General features: G+C 34.2%; 1 protein-coding gene across 1 annotated transcript; it reads right to left on the reverse strand.

Moving 5' to 3' along the window:
• Positions 1–1,115: 1,115 nt before the first annotated feature.
• LOC111022181 (SMAD/FHA domain-containing protein) lies at positions 1,116–10,549 on the reverse strand. The gene is made up of 12 exons (XM_022299345.1): positions 9,958–10,549; positions 9,729–9,814; positions 7,926–8,005; positions 7,707–7,762; positions 6,581–6,629; positions 4,452–4,598; positions 4,202–4,297; positions 3,681–3,794; positions 3,401–3,528; positions 2,976–3,211; positions 1,773–2,627; positions 1,116–1,679 (listed from the first exon to the last, which is right to left on the reverse strand). Exons 1-12 carry the CDS (start codon positions 10,371–10,373, stop codon positions 1,630–1,632), a joined length of 2,313 nt encoding a protein of 770 aa, XP_022155037.1. The 5' UTR covers positions 10,374–10,549; the 3' UTR covers positions 1,116–1,629.
• Positions 10,550–13,039: the final 2,490 nt, after the last annotated feature.

Genomic DNA, 13,039 nt, shown 5'->3' on the forward strand with positions numbered 1-13,039 from the left:
TTAACTATATTAATTAATGCTTACTAACACATTGACTATATTATTTAAGAATTACGTGGCAGTCTAATTTCAAACAAGTTCTAACTTTAATGACCTAAGCATTAAAATGATGGAGACAACAATTGAGATTATTATAAACGTCTAAAATATAAAGAATAAACCAAACTTTAAAGATTATTCTAGAAGTATTGAAACTAAATAGGCACAAATCTAAAATTTTAAGACCATATTATGATTTAACCATAAGATGGGTAATTGGTATAAAGTTCTTTAGAAAAGTCTAGCAGTTTTGGTTGAGCATAGGTCTATAAAACAATCTATATTATCACCATACTTTATAAACTATGAAATTTTTAACCTCTTTTTTTTTTGTCTAACAAATATCTATTGTTAAAAAACGCTCAAAAGTTCAACCATTTAATGGCATAAACATTAAATTAATAAAGTTAATAGCAAGAATCTGTTTGATGATGTTGAAAGTTTAAAAATTTATTAAACATTGGTTAAGACATATATATCGATTGAAGTTTGGACCTCTACCTCGTATGTTGTTGAACTCAAAAAAAAAAAATTAAGTAAATATAATACCATAAATTTGATGACCTGTCAAAAAATTTTAAAATATAAGGATTAAATAAATGTAATTCTTAAAATTTAAGAATGAAAATGCATGATTTAACCTATAAAGTTCATAATACATCATAAAGTTAAACTCATCAATATACAAGGAAAAAGAAAAGTCACAAAGCTTGCTAAACTCATTCACACCTATCTTACCCTTTTAACATGAATAAACACAACATGAGTTCAAATCTATTAGAGACTTTTTAAAATACATCATAATTAAAATTTTAAATGTTAATATCAATAAAAATATCAAGATCTCAATTTTATAAAAATGTCGATAAAAATATCGATAGAATATCTATATCAATAGGTATTTCAAAAAAGTTATAAATAATAATGAATTCATAACGAATATTTAAATTAACAAATAAGGATTTCACACTTTCTAAATAAATTAAAAAAATCTATTAATATTAACATTATAACCATCTTTTTATATTTTGTCAAATTTTTTTGTCATACTATTGATTCTATCAAATCCATAGATATAAATGGTAATAGAAAATTACTTCTTTCCTATATAGAGTCTTCATCCCCACTCAGATCTTCATACAAAGGAGTTGGGGGAAAAAACTATAATAACCCCCAAGAACGTAACAGCTGATCCGTACCGTTAGCTGGTATTTATGCATCGAGACTTAAAGAACCATTACCTATTTGAACAAAAGAACTGCCCTTGTATGTTACAACACTACTCCTTCCACAATAAGAGAGCATATACTTTTACAAGTCCTCCAATTATATCTTCTCTTGCCCTCGGATTAAGCAACTTTTCCAAGCTTGCCAATCCCAAAGTTCATCAACATCTTTGCCTGAATTTCAACTTCCTTGGATTTTTGGATTTGATGCAACACATTCCAACGAAAGCTATGTGCCTCAGTAGCGTTGAATAATCAGCTCGCTTCCTTCGTTAGCTGGATCGATGATGTAATTTGCATCTTTCCAGCAAGAGTGGGAGGGAAATCCCAATTTAAGATCAATGTTTTGAGAAATAAGGGAACATTAATAGCCATATCGTTCATTTAATGCTGTTCTTCCATCACCTGATTGTCCTGCATATGTTAAAGATAACTCAGCATAATATTAGAGAGAATGCAGAAGTTCTAAATTTAACGTAGGACCAATAAAGTCACTGAAACACTTACCCTCAGGGGGAATCCATGATTCATAATCAGCTTTTGTATCGAGAAATGACGGTTTTTCAGGACCAAGTACCCTCTTGGACTTCTTCTCATCCTTTTTTGATCTGTTCCGGCCTGTCGAGCGTTTGCTTTCATGTCGTTCCTCCTCATCTGATCCATGATACCCTCTTTTATGCTTTAACAGCAAAGCCACAGCATCTTCTGCCTTGAGTTCTGCTCTCTCTGCCTCGGAAGATGATGTTGACTGTTGCAAGGCATCCAAGTGACCGTCAGATTTCTCTTCTTGCTTCCGTTTTCTCAAAATCAAACCTGGGGCAGCATTCTCAATCACAGAATCCACCCTTGCAGGCTGGTCAACAGAACTTCCCAGAACCTCTTTCCTGTTTTTGTAGTCAACAAAATCGTCAGATTCGTTTTGTATATCCAATGGTGCAGCATCCTTCTGAACGTCCTCTGACTTCATTTCTTCAATTGCCCCAAGCCACTGGGGCTTTACAACAGTATAACTGGTAGTTTTTTTATCTTTAGTATCATCCACAATCTTTTCGGTAACTGCCTGGTCAGTTTCAACACTTTCTTGTGTGGTTTTCACTTCTTGTTTGGCATCTACCAGTCGTTCTTCCGAACCACTGTCTTTTATTGGCTCCTTCCTTGGTTTCCCATTAACAGATGGGGGGGCTTTTAATTTTTCAGGCTTTGCTTCTTCTAGTTTTGTATCACTTTTCTTGGCCGTAGCTGAATCCCTTTTCTTGGCAGCTTCTCCTGACGGGTCAGCAATTTTCAACAGGTACAAAATTCTATCTAGTTCTGGCTGAAGAGACGACAATTCATTCTGTAGTTTGGTGGTTTTGTCAAGCACTGCCAACAAAAATCAAATCGACATCAGCAGTCACAAGAAATGTTCTCTAACATTTTGCAAGAACGTAACCACATAAATCTGCAGATAATATCTTTCGAAAATTATTGCTCAAAATAGTTAAGGTCTCATCCCTCACATTTAAAGGGAAAGTATTGGCATAATTTTTAATGTTTATTACAGCTAATTGATTATTAGATACAAAAAATGTGTTGGTAGTTTCATATATATGTGTAATATATGCACAAAAATAACAACATAAGAAAGTAAAAACCACACTCAAGCAAAGGAACAACTAAGACTATTGGAACAGAACCAAGGTATGTATACTAAACGCATGAGAACCAAACCTAGTTGAGATGAAAGCCCTGACATGTAAGCATCAAGAGCATCATTGCCAGTTTCCAAATCTGTAGGTGATTCCATTTTTTTCTCCTCAATCAAAAGCAATCCTCTTTTTTCTTCCATTTCTTTCATGATGGCATCTCTCTTATCAAGTAGAGAATCAGCAGTTTCAACTGATTGGTTTTCACCAGCCTTTTTGTTTGAAGCCTTCTTTGTGCGGTCATAGAAGTCATCATCATCACTGAAAAAATGACATCAAACAGAACATAAAATTTTATCAAAGTCGCTATGCATTCTTTTATTCTATAAAATGCCTCCATAATTCTAGCATATTGGGTCAGTTGTATCCTATTTACCTCAATAAATATATATCATATCTTGATTTATACTAAAGAAACATATGACTTCACATTCACCTTATAGAACGTACCTTAAAAGTTCTTCATCGTCTTCCACTCCTTGCTTCTTACCGCGTGATCGGATCCCAGAACGAGCACCAAGACTTTCCCTAATGCTATCATTCAGTGTCTCTTCCAAGTTTTCGAGTTCTTCCAAGATCTGCCAAATTTATTGTTAGAAGGCGAAGAAACAATTAAAATGATGTTGTGACAAAAGATAAGAAAAATCAAATCGTAGTACCAAAATCATTAGGCATTGTGTAAAGCAAAAAGAAAATAAATTGCAGTACTAATTCCGGGCTAAGTTTTCACCTGAGTAATTCTTTGTTCATTCCTAGCAATCTGAGTTTGCTGCCCTTGTGTCAATCCACCTTGAGCAATGTCTTTAGCACGAATTGCATCAATTTCTTTCCTCATATGAGCAATCTGTATCGAACAATATGTGCCATGCAAAAGAATGCCCAGATGGGGAAGAACATCATAACAATGCTTTATATCATAAAAAATGCGTTTCTAGAGAGAAGCTTAAACCGTAGTTCCAAGTTTCAAAACGTATCTACCAAATAGAGACAAACAATCAACCGGCCCAAAATCAAAATAATAAATAACATACCAAGCCGTCCAGTATTCCAAGTTATTACGAGTATTCAACCTTTCAAAAATTAAGGGCCAAAGAAACAAGTGCAACTTAGAAGGGATTCTTTTAACCAGACAACATCAAAAGGCCAAAAGAAAACACCTTGGGATGTTATAATCTGTGTTGCAACATGTGGTAGAGAAAATATTGATCGTCTCACATCATTCTAAGATCGAAAAGGATAACATTGACTAACCTTTTCGGTTCTTTTTAAAACCTTTTCACGAGTTTTTTGCTGCTTTTCTGTAAGTTGTCCTTTGTACGTTTGCCACGTGACTTCCTCAACTTCATCCTAGATATTCATAACAGAGTAAGTACTCAGCTGCAAAAATCTACATTTACTTAAATCCCCATAAAAGAAACATGGTCCAATTGAAGTATAACTTGTAGCCTAAGAAAATCCAACAAGCATCTAAATGAGTTTTTTGTTGAAGCATTGCACAAACCTCAGCCTCTTCAACAGCATCTTCTCCCATACCCCAAGATATACCATCAGCAAGAGATGCTTCCTGTCGAGCTCGTCGAAGTGAAGCTTCTCGATCCAGAGAATCTTCCCGAATCTTAGCCTTTTTTACCATTGTCAAGTCTGCTTCCTGGTCGGTCCAAAAAATAACTCAACTAACACGTTTATTCAAATCAAGATCAAATAGTAAATAAGCATAGATTTTAACTGAAAGTGAAAGCTAACTGCATAACAAAGGCTAAAACAATGTTGCAGTAGGCAAGACGCTCGAGTAAAAATTTGTAGCATTTGACTAACGTACATCCTATGAAGGACATACTAATTTGGTTAACATGTTTGTACATGTATTCAACAAATACCACACTTCAATGCCCCTAGAATACTTAGGGTGTGTTTGGGAGTGATGATAGAATTAGTGATTTTGAAAAAAGAGATTTAAGTATGATTGATTTTACAAAATGACTATCCAAGTGATACCTTAAAAATCAATTTAAAGTGATTTTAAGCTTTCTTAAAATCAATTTTTTAAATTGTCAAACATGATCCATGGAAGGGAGGTGATTTTGACAATGAGCAAAATTGATTTTGGCATGGCCAAAATCACTCCCAAATACACCCTTAAACTAGAGTATTAAATTATTAATACTTCTAGTTTCAGACATTACTCACACAAATAAAATAATAGAAGAATATGGCATTTTAACGAGAAAGATAAAATCAAATAACTCTCTCCAATATTAAAAAATAGGAGAAATAAGAGAAGTCCTTGGCAAGAATTTTATAAGGCCTATTGTTAAACTAATCAGCCAAAAATCATTAACCTACCTTACATCAACTTTTTTATGTACTAAAGGGACAGAGGTTTTATTTAAGTTGGCATTGACAGTTATCAAGAAAAAACTTGTGGAACATCAACGTAACGTAATTTCAAATTTGATGACGTCCACGACTTTTTAAAGAATTTGGAGGCAAACCCATCCAGCCTTAGGGACCTACTATTCTTGAGGCTGGAGATATCTTTAGAGACCTCTTATTCCATAAAATATCCCTACAGAAATGCCTTAACCTCCTATGAAACTGCAACCAGTTAAGGTCATCATAAAAGAATCAAGACCCCGTCCTTGGAATGGATAGTTCTGAATAGATTAAGGACCTCAGCTTGAGTTTTCTTATATTGAACTGGAGAAATTTTTTGTAACTTCATTGGATAGGGTTGATATTTTGTACAATTTCATATCATCAATGAAATTGTTTCCTATCAAGAAAAAAAAATTAAGGACCTCCTTCTTTATCAGGTCAATTATTAGGTTAACACGATCGTTATCGCACCCAAACCTAATTGATAAATGATTTCTGCTGCCGATCAAACCATCTGTGGAACAAGCTCGAGTTTTCATTCTCATCCTTTAACCATTGTTTTTAGCATCTCTGAACTCTGATTTCAAAAGGCAGTTTTCTTTATCACAATGATATCAGGAAATCCAATCTTCAATTTCTTTCGGCCATTAAATTGTCATTGTAAAGACCATGCTTTTCCTCTAAGATTCCACTATGACTATGTTTTGCAGCTCGGTATCTTTTTGAGTAAAGATATTCCTAAATTCGTTTAGGACTTTCTCAATAAATCTCTATAATACAATATTAGAATAATGAAACTATATAATTGACTTCTTCAACTTTTTATAGTGAGGGTACCTTATCTCTTCTCCATTTTGTAATCTAATCACATACATTATAACTTTAAATTAAAAATAAAATAAAACTTTGAGCATGAAACTCTAACTATGTTAAATATGTTAAAAATATGTATATTTAGACATATTTATTTCCATAGTATTCATGCCTTAATTTTCTATGGCATGTTATTGTGACCATGTCATTTTTGTGTTTTATACTATGCTGATCCTTCTGAGCTTATATTCATCATTTGCCAATCACTGTCTCTCCATATCTACATCCATGAATTTTAAAGTAGTCTAACTACAAGAGTTCTCAAACACGCAAGCAGTAGTCTCTGAATGAATACGAGTAGATTAGGAAACAAAAGAGCAAAATTCTAGTAACCCTTTTAGTGATCAATGAGTTAAACATAAAATGCTAAGCAAAGCTTACAGGTAGCATCAAATGATTTGGCCCTTGAAAAATGTACAAGCGAGATGAACTGCAAAATAAAAACAATAACATCAGAGTTTTAGAAGCGCAAACTGAAGCAAAAGATAATAAATTTTAAAAACTGCAGCCTACAACCTAACAAAGCAAGACAGCAAGGTCTTTATTTTGTGAGTAGCAAAAGGATTGGGGGAGGTTGGGGATTCTTTAGTTTCTGTTACTTCTCTTGGAATGCAAGCTCTAAGGAATTCTGTAATTACTCACCTTCTTTAACCGTTTCCAATTGAAAAGTCTTCCTGTGAGATTGTAAGGTTTACAACCTCTTTTTGAAGTGTCCTACATAATATGTTTTGTAACTATTGTCTTTGTAAAGTTTTTAGTTTTGGGCTGTTTTGTTTGAACCTTCTTTTAGGCAAGGGGGTTCCTCGTCTCCTTGTCTTTATTCTTCCTTTTAATGGAATTCTTTTTTTTTTTCACCCTTTTAATGGAAGTCTCTTTTTCTTATCCAAAAAAAAAAATGAAGACCACGTTTAATATATCAAGACAAATAAAAACCACCAAGTTAAACTAGATTAAATGATCAGAAGTATTTTTTCATGCAGCTTAAACTAACATGACCTTCCTCAGGTCACTCTCGTACATGTGAGACAAGTCACCTAGCTCACTTCAAAAAAGACCAAATTTGGAGGTGAAAAGAAATCTCTATCTGACAGAATAGACACCTTTGCTCAGCATAAATAGGCTATCTCACTCACATTACTTGCAACTTAGCCAATTTATCTAACAAACCGGTGATCTAGGCAGGCAAGAATATGGTGGTCATCAAAAACAAAAAAATAATTCATTTGTAATTACAGCCTTTCCATAATTATTAGCAACTGGAAGGTCTTTCTTTAATAGCTTTTCTTTTGGGAGGGGGTGGTCCTCTCACCCCTGTCCTTATCTGTTTCTTATCCCCCACGCCCAAGAGAAAAAACACCTTGTTTTAGGGACAGACAGATACAATCATTATGAGCATTTACTATATTTTAAAGATATCAATTATAGCATAAGAGAAGAAAATAATTAAATGACCATCCAAGTAAACAAAAATTTCATTTCAAAAAATGAAGAATGAAGAGTTGCTCACTGGCCAAATCGAATGACATCACCAACATGCAAGTCCACAAAAATCCTTTTCTTCACCTAAATAAAAGAACGGAGATGTTCATTAGTAGGCAGGAAAAGCCTTCGGCAGTCAATAACCATAAACTTTTCTGGGTTTTCTAATAGGAAAGTTGTAACTGTGAAAAAGAACAAAAATTGATAAAAATAATAAGAATTGAAATTAAATAAGAAAGTTCCATACCTGATTCTTATTAATAAAAGTTCCATGAGTACTTCCAAGATCATAAAGGTATGCATATCCATCACTTCTAAATTGGAGAACTACAAAAGGAAGACAATGTAGTAAAAGAATAGTATCTTCTGAGTTCTGACCACTTAAATTATTCTTTTGAAGAAACATAAAGTTATATAATAACCAGCATGCTTGAATAGTTATGTTTCTTTTCCAGAAAAATATAATGAGTATACGTTGAAATATTTTGGCAATATGTTTGTTTTGTTTTTCAGAACTTGCGCACATAAATAGGTAATTCCCTTTTTTTTTCTTTTATGACAAAAATAATACTATTTAGATACCATATTATACTTATACTAAATTAATTCATATAAATTTAGTATTTTATGGTCAATTACATTTAATTGTATTAATTTTAATCTAAAGTAAACAATATATTCATTTGGTGTAATTTTGATTCATATTTTAATTCAACAGAAATAAGTTTTTTATATAATCTAAGTTTAATTTTAGAAGAGTTCTACATGAACTTAATATGTCAAGAAATGTAAATTGAGATATTATACAATGTATGTAAAATGTATTTTATATATAAATATAAGTTAATTGCATATAATCATTTATTACTGAACTAATATATTAGTTTGTCTCTAATTATTTTAAAATTTTAAATTTTAATATGATAAATAAGGAAAATTGATGAAAAAGATATATAAAGAAGAAAAGTAAAGGCCAAAAATGTCTAGTCTCCAGTGCAATGTTCCTTGTTAATAAGACCTTCAAGGATGACGAGTTGAATGTTGTTTCTAAAATTCAACCGCTAAGTCCTAACGTTGTAAGGAGTTGTTCGTACATTGTCTGTCCAATCTTTCTCTTTTTATTTTGATTTGAGCAATTTTACCTTAACCGAACTATGATCCAACCTCTTATCTCTAACTTCCTACACTTGACAATGTACGATATGAGAAGTTCCTACAGCATTGGGAGTGATTCTTATCATCAATGATGTCACTATCATTAGTGAGGCTTCTACTCTTCCTTGTTTCCTTGTTTCTTCCACTCCAAAACCCCTGTTTCCTTGCATCGTCTCCTAAAAAGATGCCCCACCAAAGAAATCTTAAAGCCCATGGGTTGAGGAAGGAATGATGATCTCTTCAAAAGATCCACACATCCTACAACGCCTAGTATCCTACATTATTAAGAAACATAGGAATTTTAATGCTCACCCTGTGAGCATTCAAGTTTTTGCAAAATAAATGACCTTTAAAGGTGTCAAATGTCTAACAGTAGTTTAAAATGATCCGAAGGTCTCATATGGAAAGGCACAATGTTATTCTCTCTACCACTGAAATAGTAACACTGAGCTTCTATCTACATAGAGAGCGCAGACCATTTTAAGAAAGAAGGGCAAAGGCAGGAGCAACAGCCAGCAAGCTCAATTTTCAACTTCACTCAGTAAATGAACGTAATAGATATTTAAATCTTAGCTCAAAGCACCAACTTCTTCTGATTAATATTATTAGTTAAACTTAGGCAATTTAGATCTAATGGAGAGTTGAGAGCCCTTTGAATTGACACATAGAAATCCATTTACAATGTATGGAACCTTAATGGTAACATAGAAACAAGGATTAAATCCTGTACATGTAATAGTCAATGATAATAGCTAGAAAACCCTGTACTTAAATTCTGCATTTAAAATTTATAAGCTTGAAATCGCTGTTATACTAACTCTGCATATGGTCATGTCCACTAATTCAAGTCATCAGATAAACAACCTTTCAAAATGACAAGGGAAAAGTTGGTTACCAGCGTGAAAGCGAGAAATGGTTGGATGCTCCAGAACAAAATCGCATAGATCCACGCGTCCAAACATATAAGCCCCCTTCTCATACCTAAAACCATATACACAACTCAGTAACTAATATGTCAACAATCAAAACTATAATAGGACTGGGCCACTCTCTAAGTTCCAGAATTTCGTTTATCTTGAGAAATTAAGTAAAGTTCCAAAAATTTCTTTCAAACTTGTACTTACACATCAAATTGATCAATAATGCATCCATCCTTCAGAACCTCCAAAAAGAAACGATGGGAGGGAGCTCCACTCCAAGAAGGAATGGTGTATGGCACCGCTAAGCTCTGTGATTGCTTAGAAGCCAGTAGTTCCACGGCTTTCTCAGACACGGAGACATTTGAAACCTTCTCAACGGGCTCTGAAGCATCGAAATTGATCGAATTCACTAGTGATTCGTCGCCGTCGTCTTGAGTTGTGGTCTGGGCTGGGGGTTCAGAGTCAGGAGGAGTGGGAATTTTCGGAGGAGGAGGACCCATGGAGGCCATTGTTGCCGTGGAAGAAGAGGTTGAATCTCCATCCAGGGTTCCGGCATCGGAATCCATTGGAGAAGAGGAGGAAGGGTTTCTTGGCGGTGGAGGTCCCATGGCAGTCGTCATTTCAGCGAGCTAAAAGTGACAACGGACGGGTGGTTCGATGATATATATGGCGGTGGCCGGTCGGCGCTTCACTTGCCACTCGCCGTCGCCGGAGCTGCCATGCCTGTGAAAATAGCGAATTACAGAAATATCCAAGTCGATGATATGTAACTTGAACATAAGATTCCCACGCTTGATAGAAAATTTTGAAGAAAAGAATATTACAATTTAGGGGAAATTGAGATTTTTTACCTCTTTCAATAACCACTCTCAATTTTTGACCCCCTTTTGTTTTTTATTTATTTATGATCCTTCACCTCAGATTTCTAAACCCTTCCCCTTATTTTATCATGTAAATTGACGAAATTGTCCTCATTTCATAATAAATGCATTTATGATATAATAAATTTCCAACCAACCACCAACTTAACAATTCTCACTTTGTTTTTTCAACTCCAAATCACCACACACACGCAAGTCACGTTTTTTTTCCAATACTCAAAATTTTCTTCACGTGATTGTTGGCCCACATTATCCAATCGATCGGTCCCCACATAATCCGTTATCTCGAATCCATTGTTTTCACAATATAGGTATGTTCATTTCATCATTTTAGAATATTGTACTTCTTCAAACTTGTAATGATACGAAATTTTATCATTTTTCTAGAAAAAACGTTATTTTACGGAAAACAGAAATGAAGTCTAGAATTTATCTTGGACCGGGATGAAATTTAGAACCGGGTTTGAGATCGAGATAGAAGGTAAACTCAAGCCCGGTCCTTCATGTCCAGATACGACCGGGACCGGGACCGAGATGGGGATAAACTGGGGTAGACCGGGATAGGGATTGTCTCGCTCTCGTTGTCTCGATCTCGCTGTATCGCTCTCCTTGACTCGTTCTCACTGACTCGATCTCGGTGTCTCGCTCTCAATGCTTCGCTCTCGATGTCTCGCTCTCGTTGTCTCGCTCTCGATATCTCGCTCTTAATGTCTCGCTCTCGATGTTATGCTCTCGATCTCATTCGCTATCCTTCTTTTTTTCGTTCTTCTCCATGTATGTATATGTTATGCCTCGTTCCGGTCCATTTCAAACCGGGATGAGTCCCAAGATGGATTCCAGAAGGATGGTCTTTCTGGATACCATCTCGGTCTTCATCCCGGTCTATTTCGAACCGGGATGAGGCCCGAGATGGAATCCAGAAAGTCCATCCTTCTGGAATGGACTTTCAGGGTTTCATCCCGGTCTTAAATCCACCGGGCTTAAAGCCGAGATGGAACCCTGAAAGTCAAAAATTAAAACAAAACAATGGAAGCAACAATAAATCAAACTTCATAATAACCTTGGCTACTTCAGATAGAGCCGAAGGTTGAAATCATTCACACCCACGCAAAGAACGAAGAAAAAAAAGGTAGAAAATCATTCACAATAAGATCGCGAGTTTGAAAGAAAAATTACCTAAATTAGGGAAGGGGGAAAGCTCTGATAGAGACAAAGTGAGGGAGACGAAGAAGAAACGACGGAGATGAACTTTCTGGTTGTGAGGGAGAGACCGGGATGAAGACTGGGATGGACAACGAGATAGTGAATGAGGGAGGGGAAGGACCGAGACAGGGAGGGAAAGGAGGGGAAGGCTGGATTTGATTTCTTTTTTTAAATTGAGGGTAACTTGGTAATTTTACAAAGCAAAATAAGGGGAGGGGTCAGAAATCTGAGGTGGAGGGGTCAGAAATAGGTAAAAATCAAAAGGGGGTCAAAAGTCCAAAGTGGTTATTGAAAGGGGTCAAAAATCCCAATTTCCCCACAATTTAGGCCAGTTTACTCGATCGCAATCATAATGTTGAAATTTTCTAGAATCGTAATATATTCTTTAAATCGGAATCGAAATCAGATATATGAAGAATTACTAATATACCCCTTTATCGTGCTAATCTTTTTTAAATTACAATAATAATATAATTTAATACTATATTATTGATACTAAATATTTCTTATTATAATCATTTATCTAATATTAATTCATAATAGATCTAATCCAGAGATGAACGAGAAATGATAAAAGTGGCACATTAATTATAATATATATGTAGGGTCCACGAAATAAAGAATGGGAATGAGATTGCTGAGGTTGTAGGAGTATAATGAGATTACACCTTTTCATGTAATGAGATTACAAAGTTTGAGGTGGATCCCACCATTTGATTACATTCACCATGGAAGAGAATTAAAGTTTTCATTACGATTCATTGATTACGATTGCGGGTAAGTAAACGGAACTTTAGTCCTAAGCTCTATTTTGTAAATATTGACCAAAGTTATAAATGTTGATAGAAATGTTAAGTTCTCAATTTCATTAAAATATCGATAAAATATCAATATCGATGAATATTTATGTAAAAGTTAGAAAAATTAAAAAATCGTAAAAAAATATTTAAATTAACAAATAAATATTTTCCTATTTTTAAATTAGTTAAAAATAATTAATATTAATATTATGTATATATTAGTGACATTTTGTTTGATATTTTTCGTATCGATATTTAGAACTATGATATTGACAACAATTTAACTACTTAAACTCTAATATATCATAATTTAGTTTTTTAAAATTTGTGCCTGTCGAAATTTTTTTTATCAAAGTAAAGGGTATTTTTCCTCGTATATATTTTTCCTTTTGTTTAACATGG

The sequence above is a fragment of the Momordica charantia genome, assembly GCF_013281855.1.
Source record: "Momordica charantia cultivar OHB3-1 chromosome 8 unlocalized genomic scaffold, Mcharantia_2.0 BLBB01000008.1, whole genome shotgun sequence".
Classification (NCBI taxonomy): Eukaryota; Viridiplantae; Streptophyta; class Magnoliopsida; order Cucurbitales; family Cucurbitaceae; genus Momordica; species Momordica charantia.

Bases quoted from the DNA above. Each gene is read 5' to 3' on its own strand.
- LOC111022181 (XM_022299345.1), bottom strand. From the start codon at position 10,373: ATGACGACTGCCATGGGACCTCCACCGCCAAGAAACCCTTCCTCCTCT. The intron at 6,630-7,706 runs GTGAGCAACTCT...TTTATTTTGCAG, and splicing joins GATGTCATTCGATTTGGCCA to TTCATCTCGCTTGTACATTT. The intron at 3,795-4,201 runs GTTAGTCAATGT...TGTTCGATACAG, and splicing joins TTTTAAAAAGAACCGAAAAG to ATTGCTCATATGAGGAAAGA.